At 33.2% G+C, this 14,856-nt stretch overlaps 2 protein-coding genes across 4 annotated transcripts; one reads left to right on the forward strand and one right to left on the reverse strand.

Annotated features, from left to right (window-relative positions):
• The first annotated feature begins 315 nt into the window (after nt 1-315).
• LOC124929569 (acyl-protein thioesterase 2) lies at nt 316-2,667 on the forward strand. 3 transcript variants are annotated; one of them, XM_047469967.1, is made up of 10 exons: nt 316-505; nt 688-728; nt 809-923; nt 1,006-1,042; nt 1,401-1,470; nt 1,559-1,663; nt 1,849-1,999; nt 2,079-2,161; nt 2,280-2,373; nt 2,453-2,667. In XM_047469967.1, the coding sequence occupies exons 2-10, from the start codon at nt 704-706 to the stop codon at nt 2,532-2,534; spliced, it is 762 nt and encodes a 253-aa protein (XP_047325923.1). In that variant the 5' UTR covers nt 316-505; nt 688-703; the 3' UTR covers nt 2,535-2,667. The 3 variants fall into 3 exon arrangements, with proteins under 3 accessions (XP_047325923.1, XP_047325922.1, XP_047325921.1); XM_047469966.1 differs by having other exon boundaries at nt 317-505; nt 688-734; XM_047469965.1 differs by having other exon boundaries at nt 317-505; nt 693-734.
• Nucleotides 2,668-2,903: 236 nt separating this feature from the next.
• LOC124932876 lies at nt 2,904-5,016 on the reverse strand. Its single transcript, XM_047473586.1, has 3 exons — nt 4,827-5,016; nt 4,699-4,737; nt 2,904-4,143 (listed from the first exon to the last, which is right to left on the reverse strand). Exon 3 carries the CDS (start codon nt 4,117-4,119, stop codon nt 3,067-3,069), a length of 1,053 nt encoding a protein of 350 aa, XP_047329542.1. The 5' UTR covers nt 4,120-4,143; nt 4,699-4,737; nt 4,827-5,016; the 3' UTR covers nt 2,904-3,066.
• Between the last annotated feature and the right edge of the window lie 9,840 nt (nt 5,017-14,856).

Raw genomic sequence — 14,856 nt, forward strand, 5'->3', positions numbered from 1 at the left:
TTATCTGTATAATATGAAAAAATATTATAAATAAGTTTTCTATTGTATTCATCAAGTTCAAACTTACACAACCATAATATATGTAATGACTACTCATTTAACCTAGCTTAATTATGTAATTAGTAAAAAACCCAATTTCTAACAAATTTTCAAAACCTGACAATTCAACGGTTATAATTGAGAATAATAATCAATATGAGATTGGTTTTGTATATTTGAAAATAGTTGAGGGACATGTTGAGATATTTTCCTTTTTTTCTGGTAGGGACGTGTATTTATGATTTGAGTAGTTGCCGTAATCAACGCGTTCACTTAAACGTAGAGAGAGAAAGAAGAGAGAGAGAGCGCCATTCCTCTTCTTACCAAAAAAAAAAAATTAACGTAGGGCTTCGTCGTCTTCATTCAGGTGACATAAGCATAAGTGGTATTGGAGGTGGAGAAAACAAGAATACCTTTCTAGAGAGAGAGAGAGAGAGAGACCTAATTATCAACACGATCAGCTCAGGTGGGTCATCTTTTTCTTAAACCTAATTTCATTTCTCTCCAAATCTGTCTACTTTTTGTCTTATGAGCATTAGATCCTCTGAATATGAAAGCAATTTGTTAGATTTTTTCTATTCGTTAGAAATGTGATTTCATTTGGGCTTGACAATGTGAAATTGGGTTTTTTTACTGTCATTTTGCAAGGCCAGGGAAGATAATTATGAGTCTGGGAGGTTCATCTTTGGGTACTGGTTAGTTTTCACCTTCCGTTTGTTTCTCAAAACGTGTAACTATTTGGAGTGAGTATAGTGAAATGTGTTTACAGGAGGTAGAAATTTGAGAAGTGCGATAGAGTTTGGGAGAACCCATGTTGTGAGGCCGAAGGGGAAACATCAGGCCACAATTGTTTGGCTTCATGGTCTTGGCGACAATGGTTCTAGGTAAGTAAGTAGAATTGTTATGTCTGTATTGGCTGGATGGATTCAACAGTGTGTTATATGTTTTTTTTTTGTCTTTTGGCAGCTGGTCTCAACTGTTGGAGACATTACCTCTTCCAAATGTAAGTATATATTTTAGTTCAGTGACATTACCCACATGAGCATGAACCGATTTACAATAGTAAGACATTTATAACTTCTCATTTTTATTCAATTGTTCAACAAGTTTGCCTCTTTGTTCTAGATTCCATTTTGAATAACTGCATAGCATTTCAATCATTGCTTCTATTCTTGCTACCAAAGATTCTTGAATTCCTTTCTTTCCAGATTTCAGAAATTCAAGCTGCAAATGTACACTTGAGAAAAAATCTTGCCTTTAGTTCTGATAATCTTGTTCCATTCTTTAAGAACATCTTAAATCATCTTATATTTATCCAGCGTGAAGCATTTTGTTTTTCTAAGACAGATTTGTTCTTGTAGATTAAATGGATCTGCCCAACTGCTCCATCTCAACCTGTTTCATTGTTTGGTGGCTTTCCTTCCACTGCCTGTATGTCTCAGATTCTTCATTTTCATCTTTTTCTTTTTCTTGAGTTATATATGATCCCTGTCTGTCTCTCTCTTGTAACAAACACCAGGGTTTGATGTAACTGATTTGTCGGAGACTGCTCCTGATGATGTTGAAGGTCTGGATGCTGCAGCAGCCCATGTTGCTAGCCTTCTATCAACAGAGCCAGCTGATAGTAATCTCTTTTCCTTTTTTTTCCAAAAATTACAGAATTTTTAATGAGATGCTAAATTGGTTTCAACTTTCAAAAGCAATAGTACCATAACTAGCCTAATCAGCTACATTGCTGATAACTAATGCTATGATCCATTTTTCAGTGATTAAAAAAAAGGTTTGAAATTGTAATGTTGTTGTTTGCAGTTAAACTGGGTATCGGTGGTTTCAGTATGGGAGCAGCAACTGCCCTCTATTCGGCAACTTGCTTTGCTCTAGGAAAATATTCGAATGGGAATGCATATCCATCAAATTTAAGCGCGGTTGTTGGATTGAGCGGCTGGCTTCCATGTTCCAAGTTTGACATCCCCAATTCCAATTTTAATTATATCATAACCAAACATAGCCTTAAATGTTGTTGTTACCCCTTTTCACAGGAACTTAAAGAGCAAGATGGATGAAGTAGCTGAAGCTGCTAACAAAGCTGTCTCTTTGCCTGTCCTGCTTTGTCATGGTAGAGGTATGACAAAGCATTTAAATAACCGGATCTTTGTGTACCCATTTAAAATTTTATCGTAAGATTACTGTCTTTTATGGGTAGCGTGTTTCTATATGTTTTTCTTTTGTGTTTTCTGAAGGTGATGATGTGGTTCCATTCAAATTTGGCGAGAAATCTGCTCATGCTATGAGCTCGTTAGGGTTTCAGAAAGCAACATTCAAATCCTACAATGGGTGCGCAATTCTGCGACTATTTAATTTCCCCCAATTTGTTGTTGATCATTGGGTCTTATTATTAATTTTCTTTTTTCAGATTGGGGCACTACACAATTCCTCAAGAGACAGATGATGTTTGCTCATGGTTAACCTCAAACTTAGGACTTGAAGGCAATTAATTAATCAGTTCTTGTTTGAACTTTCAAGAAAACAAGAACCTATTTATACTCAATTGTTGTTTTTTATCACTCTTTTCATATTTGTATCAACTTTGGATTATGTTTGATTTCCAAATCTACTTGTTTTGTTTAATTCTGCAGGCTTCAAAATCCTATTGTCTTTCTCATTGAGGATAAAAAGATTCACACAACATACAATAAAATATGCCAAAATTACATAAGTGAATAGAAGAAGTAATAATAATATATAACTAAGCATATTATTAAATTTGAAATAACTAATAATTATATTTTTCCATTTGAATCTATAGTAAATTTTCACTAACAGTAGGAAATTTTAGCTATGATAATTGGTAAGGTAGGGCAATGGAAAGAAATAAGGTGAGACTTTCTTTAACTAGGTAATGAAGGGAAGCCGAAAATGTCTGAAGAGAGTAAATTGGTCGGAAAAATAAAGGAAATACAATGTTTGTTCTTTCATGCGAGAAACATATCATTCAAGCAAAACACAGAAAACCATTTTCATTGTCTTTTATTCTTCATCTTCTTCAGGGGCAAAACGCCGTCTAACATGCCGCCTCCACGGCCCAAACCCATCCTCCGAAGACTGACTATCAGTATTATTATTCTCTCTCGAACCAGTGGCAGTCTCGTCATTACTATTACGTGTCTCCCCCCAAAGCCTTGCAGATCTCCTCCTCCTAACAGCAGGCTGAGGCGGCTGAAGAGACTGCGGTTGTGATTGTGATTGTTCTCGTTCTCTGAGTCTGCCGATTCTCGCAGTTCTACTACTCCGACTCAAACTAGTTCCTGGTCGGAAAACTCGAATAAGAAAGAATACCGTTAGCCAACCACCTTCATCGATAGGTAAAGTACCATCCTCAGCCCATTCTTCCCCGGTCGAGGACTGAAGAGTGCTGATCAAGTCTCCGAGATCCCTCTGCCGCTCCAATCTCCGCCAGTTTCTCTGTCGCTCAGGATCCGCCTCTGAAGGCCTCTCCGATGGGTGCTCCAGCCTGGCGTGTTTTCTTAAATCTTTGTAAGAACCTGTGAATTCGCAAGTCTCGCTTGCGCATGTTCGCGTTTTTAAGTCCATGAAATTCCGGGCAGACTCCATCACCACCCATTGACTCACCTGCCCGCGGCAGAGCGGGCAGACAAGGTTTTCCTTGACTTGTTTCTCGAATAAAACCGGGGTGGAGATGACAGGAGGCAAAACCTCAGGAAGAGAGCTGGTTATTGTTGTGGGATTTTCTTCTTGATCTTCTTCGTCTTGTTGCTGTTGTCCTTCGTTTTTCGATTCGACAAATGATTTGCAGAATTTGTCGAAACAGTTGGAGTGGCGATAGCTAGTGTCGCACATGTAGGGTCGGCAGCCTTTATCATGGGACGAACATAAGAGGAGGACTGCATTGTGGGGATGTTCGATGCAGACAGGGCATCGAGCTTCTTCCCATTCTTTTATGTTTTCGCCATTTTCTGATGGTTTTGAGTGGCTAGAACTGCTGCTGCTGGTGCTGCTCAAGAAATGAGGCATGACAGGCCCATCTACAGATAAAGAACGATCCCTTCTCTCCCTTGGCATGTCGAGAAATTGTTATAATCCACTCTGACAAAAGCAGCAAATGAACAAATTAAAACAACAAAAAATGAATTTGTTCATTATATTTTCACTCGATCACCATAGTAAGAACACAAAATCATAGATAGAAGCAATTATTGTCTATAGAATGAGAAAATGCAAAAACTCATACACACAAATGGTTTAGAACAAGCACAGACAGATTGTGGAAGTCACCATGATGAAATTGATTGTTTGTCTATGAATGTTAACCAAGAAGACCCATTTCAAAGAGGTCCTGTTATCAACTAAAAACAATGATGATTTATACTCTAGATCTCAAGATGTCAGTAAACACAAGATTATAATTCACACCAATGTTGATATATTCATCAAATCTTCTCTATTCTACACTGATGATATCAAGCAATACAGCTTATGCTATTCAAAAGAAACACGTTATGCCTGATCAATCCGTTGCCTTTTTATGTATGGTGTTCAACATATTCATTATGAAGTATAATAAGCTGATAAATCCAAAGAGTCCTGATATTCAAATTGTACACCGATGAAAATAGTCATCTTCACCGATGAATTACATACCTCAATCGATACAAAGCTCAAGTACCCAGAAAAGAGGATCTGTAAATGAAAAGGGCCGATCGATATCAGAAATGAAGAACCAAAGTGAAAATGAAAATTAGGTTTCCGATTAAAAAAATGAAATTTACCAGAAAGATAAGCTTTTATAACGAATCCTTCTTCTCTGCGGGTAGATAACGATTCTCGAAGTTGTGGGTATGTTGGGATTGATTGATTAAAAGGAGAATCGGATAGCCCTAAAAGCAGCGAGAGGAGGCCGAAGGGCTACGCATTCAAGCTGAGAGAGAGAGAGAGAGAAGAGAGAAATGGCTGCGAATTGTGCTGTCTACAAAATAATAATAAACTTTTTTATTTTTTATTTTTTTAAAAGTAACGGGGGGATTAACGTGGACGGACACTGATCTTTCTCTATGCAGTTGTGGTTCTTCTTTAAGTCGGCGCCGTTTCAATTATTGTTCTCCATTCCCAATTTTATGGCGGTAAAAAATCCCCACTTTTTTCATTTATACTAATATATATTTTAACAAAAATTATATTAATAAAAAATAACTTATTATAACCATTTCAATGCAAAACAAATATTAATAAAATTATAATGGTCAATTTAATAGAATACTTTTTCTAATTCTGTTAATAAAATAATTATAAATATATTTAATTAAATTATACTTTAAAATATTATCTCATTAATATTAATATTAAATAAAAAGGCCTAAACTCTACTTTCAAATGGATCAATAAAAGATATATTTGATTATGTAACTAAGATTTTGAGCATTAATCTAATTGAGTTGCTTTAATATATATATATATATATATATATATATATTAACTATTTAAAATAATAATACATACAATTATATTTATTTTTTAACATAGAAAATAAAGAAAATAAAGTGATATTAACATCATTAATTTCATTTCAACTTAAAATGTTTTTAAGTATGAATATAACTATATTATTTAACCTTATAATCACTATTTTAAATTTAACTATTTTATTTGGTAATGTAAAATAATTTATAAGATTGTAAGTATAAAAATTTAACATGCCCCAATTTATAAAATTATTATTAATTTATAATAATATTAAAATAATATTTTAATTTTTTTAAATTTAATTTAATTAAAAGGAGAGGTTAAGAATCAAATTAGAGCAATTAAATAAAAACCAAAAATAAATATGAGGTTAAAATATTGTATTTATTTAACTAAATTAAACTTAAAAATAGGTTAAAATAATTTAATTATAATTTAGAGATGCATAAAATAATTAGAGAAATACCAAAAAAATACCCAAAATGAAATAAATGAATATAAATTTTATTATGTTGTCAAAAATATTTTTGTATATTATTTGGTACAAAAAAATGCAAGAAAGGGTTAAAAATCCGATTTCAAATAACCTTAGATTAAAAATAAAATTATTGATCTAGTGTGGCTGAAATAAAAAAGATTGGCTGCATCAGGAATTCTATCCATCGGATCAGCGCCCAGGAAGAAGTCATGCATCCGGTTGTAGGTCCACACCGAATCAGCTAGCAAGACGCTAATCCCGTCAGTCCAGATGCTCCAACGACCGACAGAACGCAATATCACATTTTATTTAAGCAAAACGTCATCGTTTTGTTCATCTTCTTCGTGAGGTCGGAGAAACACTTCGACGTCGACGACCTTCCAAAAACATTGTATCTGCCATTACTCAACCATATCCCTCCAAACTTCACCAACGTATACGTCTCTCCCTCGTCTTCAATTCCCCTAGGATCAGAAGTCAAAACCTACACTCGAACTAGGCTCCAATGACAAAATAGAAATCAAAGGATAAGGTTTTAGAAGCAAAATTGAAGATGAATTCGACTTCAATAACCGACCTAACTTAGTATAAATACTCCTTATGTGTTTTTCTTCCAATGCATCGAACATAATCCAAATATTACAGTCAATTCAAAGATTTTCATTTTTGAAGAAGCTGTTCCGGCGTTCTAAGCTTTGATTTAGGGCTTTGGAAAAATTCTTACAGATCATTGGAGTGTTCTCCAATCACTAGTAAGCTTCCAAATCTATTGTAATTCAAATTCTGATTCAAAATTGAATATGTCCAAGTTCGATCTGGTTGATCTTTTTTATAGCTCAATTTCGTACATTTTTTAGTCGAAATCAATCCCTAGATAATTTATAAGCTTTCTATCTAAAGAGATTTTATCAATTCAACCTCGATCAAAAAAAACCAAAATTGATTTGAAAATCTGGAAATTTGAATTTCATGTTATTGAGCTTGAATTTTGATTCAAATAGTTGCATAACATGTTTGTGAACATGTTATGATAATTTTTAAATCATAAAACATACATCCCGATCAAACAGATCTGAAATTTTAGAAAAATAAAGTTTAAATTTGTTTTTATATAGTTTGTTTGATGTTCTTATTTTGGTCTTTTGTGAGTAAAGAATTAAAGTGTTGATAGTAAAGAATTACTTAAGCAAAATGATATGTCAATATTATTAATAATAGGGCATTAAATAGCCAATTCAACAAGAATAAATCAAACTAAGCCTAAAATTAAGCAACTATCTAGTCTATCCTAAATTTAAGGAAATAAGATTTGGTAGCCATGCTTAACGACTAAGTTAATAAAAAATAAATGACAAAGTCTTTACTAAACAAAACACTTATTCAACATAGAAAATAACTAACTAATAACTAAAACTTATCTAACATTTCCTCCATTAAACTAATATGCATATGCATTTGGTTTAGTGAGCTCTATGACACCAATCGATCTTCTTAACCTCTGCAATGCGTCAGTCTTCAAAGGTTTTGTCATCACATCAACCAATTGATCGTTACTCCTGCGGTAATTGAGTTTCAACAAATTTTCATTTGATAAATCTCGAATGAAATGATATCGTATATGAATATGTTTACTTCTGCCATGTAAAACTGCATTTTTAGATAAACAAATAGTAAAAGCATTATCACAATATACTTTCAAACACTTCTGTTGTGAATGATAAAGTGTTTCAAGAATTCTTTTTATCTAAATTCCTTGACACACACATAAAGCAGAAACCATCTCTGTTGTCGAAAGTGTTACAATTGGTTGTTTTTTTTAAGCTCAAGCAACAACACATTTTCCCATCATGAATACATAGCCTGATGTACTTTTTCTATCATCGGAATCACCAACGTAATTACTGTTTGTAAATAACGAAATATCCTTTTAATAATAATTAAATGTAATTCTGTAGGCTGCTCTATATATCTACTAGCAATATCAATTGCATACAAAATGTCAGGTCTTGTGGTCTTGTGGCTCTTAAGTATCTAAGACTAACCATTTGCTTGTAATAAGTGTTGTCAATCTTATTACCACCTTTATCCTTAAATATTTTTGTACCTGGAACAATTGAATTGTGTACAGACAGTCATCCTAAATGTTTTTAGCAGCTCATTAGCATATTTTTTGCCCAATAAATATTCCAGTTTTAGTTTGAATAACTTCAACCCCTAAGAAAAACTTCATCTTACTCAAGTCAGTCATCTCAAACTTTAACTTCAATGATTCCATAATAGATTTTATCAGATCTTCACCATTCCCTGTAATTATAAGATCATCTATATAAATGCTAACAAATACAATATCTTTCTTACCGACAGTTTTTACAAACAGTGTAGGTTCATAGGGGCATCTCTCAAACCCTTTCTCAATTAAGTATGTGTCAATCCGGTTGTACCACACCCTAGGAGCTTATTTCAAACCATACACTTTAACTTATAAACCTTATTTTCTTCTCCTTTCCTTTTGAATCCTTTGGGTTGTTCTACATATACTTCTTCATTTAAACTGCCATTGAGAAAAACACTCTTCACATCTATTTGAAAAATCTTTCAACTGTTTTGTGTTGCCATTCCAATTATCATCCTAATTGTGTCCCATCTTGCTACATGGGCAAATACTTTAGTATAATCAATGCCATATTGTTGAGACTTCAGTATAATCAATGCCATATTGTTGAGCATATCCTTTCACCACAAGTCTGGCCTTGAACTTTTCAATGTCACAACGTTCATTCAACTTTGCTTTAAAAATGCATTTGACATCAATACTTTTAGCTTTAGGTAGGTCCATTAGTGTTCAAGTATTACTTTCTCAATTGAAGTTATTTCCTGCCTCATAGCTTCCATCAAGTTTGAGTTTTCAACTGCTTCTTCAAAAGAACTATGATCCATGTTAGCATACATGACATTATCTTTTTCATCTTCATCTATTTCACAATCATTAGTCACATAATCTCTCAACCAATTAGGAGTCATTTGATTCAGTCTTCTTGTTCTTCTAACTACTGGATTGATGTTAGATGGTTCATCAGATTCTTCATTCTCTTCCTAATTTGGTATTGCTGTTTCTAATTGTGGATCATCAAATATCGTGGGGTTTACTTCATTTTCACTATCATCACTTAGATAGTAATCTTTCCATTCCAGTTTTTTTATTTTTGTCAACCTCATACTCTTTCCAATTCCAGCAACCTTCTTCTTTAAATACTACATCTCTATCAATTATTACCTTTTCAGAAATATGATCATATAGTTTGTAGGCCTTGGACTCTTTGCTTAGACCAAGTAATACACATATGCGACTCTTATCATCCAATTTTTTTTCTTTGGTCAGGTATGTGTACATGACCTAAACACCCAAAAATCCTGAAGTGTTTTACTGAAGGTTTAGAATCGCTCCATATCTCCTCAAGTGTCTTGTTTTCCAGAACTATTGTGTAATTTCGATTAATCACATGTACACTCCATTGCACTGCCTCTAGCCAAAACTTTCTTGGAATATTTTTATTAGCGAGCATGCTTCGTACAACATTCATTATCGTACGATTTCTTCTTTCTACTACCCCATTCTATTGTAGAGTGAATGAAGTTGTGAGTTGTCTTTTAATTCCTTTTGTCTCACAAAATGTTTCCAATTCTCTTGATGTAAACTCACCTCCTCTATCACTTCTTAAACATGCTATTTTCTCTATACATTCTTTTTCAATATAGGCAATGAAATTCTTAAAAGTTTCAAATGCTTCAGATTTTTCAGTTAAAAAATAAACCCACGTTGATAATCATCAATAAAGGAAAGTAAGTACCTTTTTCTATTTGTTGAGACTGGATTTATTGGTCCACACAGATCAGTGTGAACTCGTTGTAATTTTCTATTACTCATTCATGTACTTTTTTTTATCATCTTGTCTCTATGCTGCTTTCCCATAAAACAATATCCACATCTCCTTTCTGGTGTTATAATGTTTGGTAGGCCATCCACCATTCCCTTGAATGCATTTTCTGAAAGTTGTTGTAATTTAGATATCTAAACCTGTAGTGCCATAGGTATGAATCATTTTCAAACTGTCTTTCTAGAGCATTGTTGACATGTGATCTTCTTGGAACATAGTTGACATAAACTTCTGAATCAGCTTGAAAACATGATCTATCTGGACCATAATTGGAAGATTGTGCTATTTTTGTATCTGTGAAATCAAATAACTTGTTTCTCATCATCTTAATAGACAGAATTAGCCCATGTTGATGACGACATATCCTGCACCGATCTTCCTCAAACACCACACTTAGTCCTTTCTCTTGATTTTGCCAAACACTTAGTAAATGATTCCTCAACTCTGGAACATAATAGACATTAGGGATAAAATGAATTGTATCTCCAATCTCCATTCTCACATTTTCTCTTCCTTTAACTTTTAACTGCGCATTGTTTCCTAATCGAACAATGTGTTCAAAGCTTTGATCAAGATGTTCAAACCAACCTTTGTCACCACACATGTGGTTGGAATAGTCAGAGTCTATATACCAGACTCCACTCTCTTGCCAATTCTTTGGTTCTATTAATAAAGGCATCAACAAAACTTCTTCTTTCTCTTCAGCTGCATAGTTTATCTTTTCCTCCCATTTGGGACATTCTGACTGATAATGCCTTAATTGATGGCAGTTATAACCAATTATTTGGTTCTGTTAAAGCCATCAACAAAACTTCTTCTTTCTCTTCATCTACATAGTTTATCTTTTCCTCCCATTTGGGACATTTTTTACCGATAATGCCCTAGTTGATGGTAGTTATAACATTCAACTAAAGCTTTATCATATGGCCTTCCTCTATCTCTTCCTCTTCCTCGACCTACAGCCCTCCCTCTACCTCTACTGCCCAAATCTTCTCTTAGAACTTGTTCTTCTTTAGTCTTTAGGAATTTATGTTCATGAACTTATAGAGAGCTTTGTAATTCATCCACACTAATTGTTCTACTATCTCTAACCTCTTCAATAGATACCACTACAAAGGTGAATTTATCTATTAGCGTTCTTAAAATCTTTTCTATAATTACAGAATCGCCAATTTTTTCTCCATTGTTACGCATTCTATTAGCAATACTCATGACCTTAGAGAAATACTCTTGAATGGTTTCACCATTTTTCATTTCTAGAATCTCTAACTCCCTTCTCAAAGTATTGAGGAGCGATCTTTTCACTCGCTCGTTCCTTCCATACTTACTCTTAAGGGATTCCCAAATAGCCTTTGTTGAGATTCTGTCCAACACCTGCTCAAAAGTAGCCATATCTAAATCCAAAAACAAGTAGTGTTTTACCTTGTAATCCCTTGTTTTGCTTCTTCTAACTTTGTCTGTTGTTGTCAATCGAGAGCATCTGCTTCATCTGCTTGTCCAACACCTTCTTCAACCAGGTTCCACAATCCCTTTGACCTTAGAAAATTCTCCATCAATTCACTCTAGTGATCATAGTACTGACCGTTGAACGTTAAAATCTTAGATAAATCTTTCATTTTTCACTCATTTTCTCTATGGCTTGATTCAAGGTTTTCTCTTCTAGAATGAAGTGTGAGTCTTCTTAGATAAATCTTTCATTTTTTCACTCATTTTCTCTATGGCTTGATTCAAGGTTTTTCTCTTCTAGAATGAAGTGTGAGTCTTCTTTATCCTTCTTTTTCTCTGATACGAAATATGAGTAAAAAAATACTAAAAGAAAAATGATATGTCTTATTGATAATAGGGCATTAAATAGCCAATTCAACAAGAATAAATCAAACTAAACCTAAAATTAAGCAACTATCTAGTCTATCCTAAATTTAAGGAATAAGATTTGGTCAGCCATGCTTAACCACTAAGTTAGTAAAAAATAAAATTATCTAAATGACAAAGTCTTTACTAAACAAAGCCATGACTTATTCAATATAGAAAATAACTAACTAATAATTAAAACTTATCTTCCATTGTAAACATCATTTTGAAGTGGTTGAAACAAGAATTAGACCACGAGATGACCTAAATTAAAATTTCCCAAATTTTGCCCTAAATACCATTTTGAAAAATCAATCATTGTAGAGCTCGATTGATCGGGTTTAAGATTAAGGGTTATGATCTCTACATCCATATGAGTTGTTAGCAACTTATAGATCATGTTTTCATAATATGTATTAAAAGATACAAATCTACAGTCTTCATACCAAATGAAGAACACTCGGTCCTATTGGATCGAGTCTTGTAGGATCGAGGACCGAGAGTTCTTGGTCTTGATAGAAACCAAAGACCGATAAAATTGACCAATGGTCAAGCCCTAGGATTAGTGTTCTTGAGCAAGGACCGAGAAATCTGACCGAAGATTCTCACCTAGGACCGAGAAATCTGACTGAGGATTCTCACCTAGGACCAAGAAATCCGACTAAGGATTCACACTTAGGACCAAAAGGTTTGACCTGGGACCGAGACTCCTAGGACCCACAACCAAATCTAGATTTGGGACCAAGACTCCCAAATATAGGACCGAACAATCCGAGTTTAGAACTGAGCCACCTGAATGCTAGGGTCAAACCCTTCAGTCCTCTGACCGAGTATCATGAGTCCCGATCTAGAGCATCCTCGGTTTAGACCGAGCCCATCCGTTCCCAAACCGATAAAAAAAACGGACATTAACCCTAGGACTCCGATCGTAAGGCCTGTTTGGTTCCACTTTTCAAAACCCAAAATTATTTTTATAACTTTGAAACTCCAATCCATTTTCAAATAATCCTGAGAGGTCATAAAATGATTTTTAAATATTTTCGGGATATTTCCCAAACAAATATTTTCACGAAGGCTCTGTTTGAAATTTATTTTTAAATTATAATATTTTTTTTGATATTTTTCAAGTCTTGTACTCAATCTTAAATAATTGCAATTGCATGTATGCATTTATAAATAATTTTGTACAATTATTTAAGTAATCTAAACTTATCTTTGTTTAGGACCCTAAACTACTAATTAAAAGAAATACATGTTATAAATAAATATTTTGATAGTCAGTCTTTTGAAAAATAAACCATTTTCAACGGGCGCGTATGATAGAGTATGAAAGTCTTTTACCCAGTGTAACCAAATAACGAACCCCTTATGGAAAATATAGTATAAAGTATTTACGTATAGTTTACTAATTTTTCTAAAATCATTTGCCGACTCTACTTAAAATAAATAATCTTTAATTCAATTAATTATGTTTGATTAATTTAAATCGGGTTTTAATTAAATTATCATTTGATTATAACAAATCCACATATTATTAAAATTTGAACAAAATTAATTATTTTTACATAGTTAGTTTCAAAAGCAGCTAGTCATGTGCTGTCAAAATCTTTAAAAAATGTTTTATTTTAAAAAGATGTGTGAAACACAAACCAAAGTTAAAACGCATTGAACCTCAAGCCACCATAAGATCCCCGTATTGCCACGTTCATCCGACACGTGCTAAGATACGGAATGCAGGGACCTTTTCGGGGTTACAGAGATGTTTGGATCAAGTTCATCTATAAGACTAAGTCAAATAACCCATTGGCATCCTTCAATTCAAATATATTAAATGTTATCTAAAAATATTACAATATCATAACTCATTAGGAATTATGATTAGATTAATCATTTCAAAAATAAAGAAGAGTAAAATTAAATCATTTTTTTAAACAAGTAAGAATTTTATTTCAAGTTAAAATGAATGATCTTGATAGAATAATGTTTAATTTATATATTTCATTAGGAATAAAAATATTACAATATCATAACTCATTAGGAATAAAAATATTACAATATCATAACTCATTAGGAATTATGATTAGATTAATCATTTCAAAAATAAAGAAGAGTAAAATTAAATCATTTTTTTAAACAAGTAAGAATTTTATTTCAAGTTAAAATGAATGATCTTGATAGAATAATGTTTAATTTATATAGGGATCTTTTAACTCATCGTTTTGTCATTTAGTTAGTTTAGATAAGGTTAAACGTTGTAAAGATCAAGGAGGTTTGAATATTCAAAAACTTATTTTCTTTAATAAGTCTCTTCTATCAAAATGGTGTTGTAGATTTGCAACGAAACCAAATACTTTTTAGGCATCGATAATCAAATGTAAGAATGGTTACGATTGGTCTATTTGGTTCACAAAAATGTCTAATTATCCAGCGAGATATAGCATTTGGAGAGGAATTGATTCTATGTGGAAATTTGTTCGTGTGCAATCTAGATTCATTGTGGGGGGTGATTCTTCGATCGGTTTTTGGGACGATGGTTGATGTAGTGTCAAAAGACTAGCTACGACATATCCAAAGATTGCTTTCAATATTGTTATATGTAGAAATGACACAGTTAAGGACATGTTTGATCATCAATATAATGTTTCGCTAGTCGAATTAGATATAGAAAGAGATTAAACATTATGGATAGTTCGTCTCATAATTGAATTTTACTTTTGGTAGGACGCAAACAAGTGTCTCCATCTAAATAATACGATATGCGTTGGCAAGACATTAATAGCTTTCATGTGAACATAGCTACAAGTTGTTCACTAAGATGAGTTCATATAATTTTTATTGGAAGAAACTTTGAGTCAAAGATTCCATCGAAGATCTCGTTTTTTGGATGAAGCATTATTCACGATAGAATTCTTACGAATGATATGTGCATGAAACAAAATTTGTATTATGGTTAGTCGTATGTGTCACGAGAAGGTTGAATCGACAACTCACTTTGCATTGTCGAGGGCTGGCTAGTATCTGAAGTATTTTGTGGAGTATCACTGAGATTCATTGGGTGATGCCTAAATCTTTGGG

The sequence above is a fragment of the Impatiens glandulifera genome, chromosome 3 (genome assembly GCF_907164915.1).
Source record: "Impatiens glandulifera chromosome 3, dImpGla2.1, whole genome shotgun sequence".
Taxonomy (NCBI): Eukaryota; Viridiplantae; Streptophyta; class Magnoliopsida; order Ericales; family Balsaminaceae; genus Impatiens; species Impatiens glandulifera.

Coding starts and splice junctions, on each gene's coding strand:
- LOC124929569 (XM_047469966.1), top strand. CDS start 704: ATGAGTCTGGGAGGTTCATCTTTGGGTACTG. Junction 1,471..1,558: donor TGGCTTTCCTTCCACTGCCT/GTATGTCTCAGA, acceptor AACAAACACCAG/GGTTTGATGTAACTGATTTG. Junction 2,000..2,078: donor GGCTGGCTTCCATGTTCCAA/GTTTGACATCCC, acceptor CCCTTTTCACAG/GAACTTAAAGAGCAAGATGG.
- LOC124932876 (XM_047473586.1), bottom strand. CDS start 4,119: ATGCCAAGGGAGAGAAGGGATCGTTCTTTATCTGTAGATGGGCCTGTC.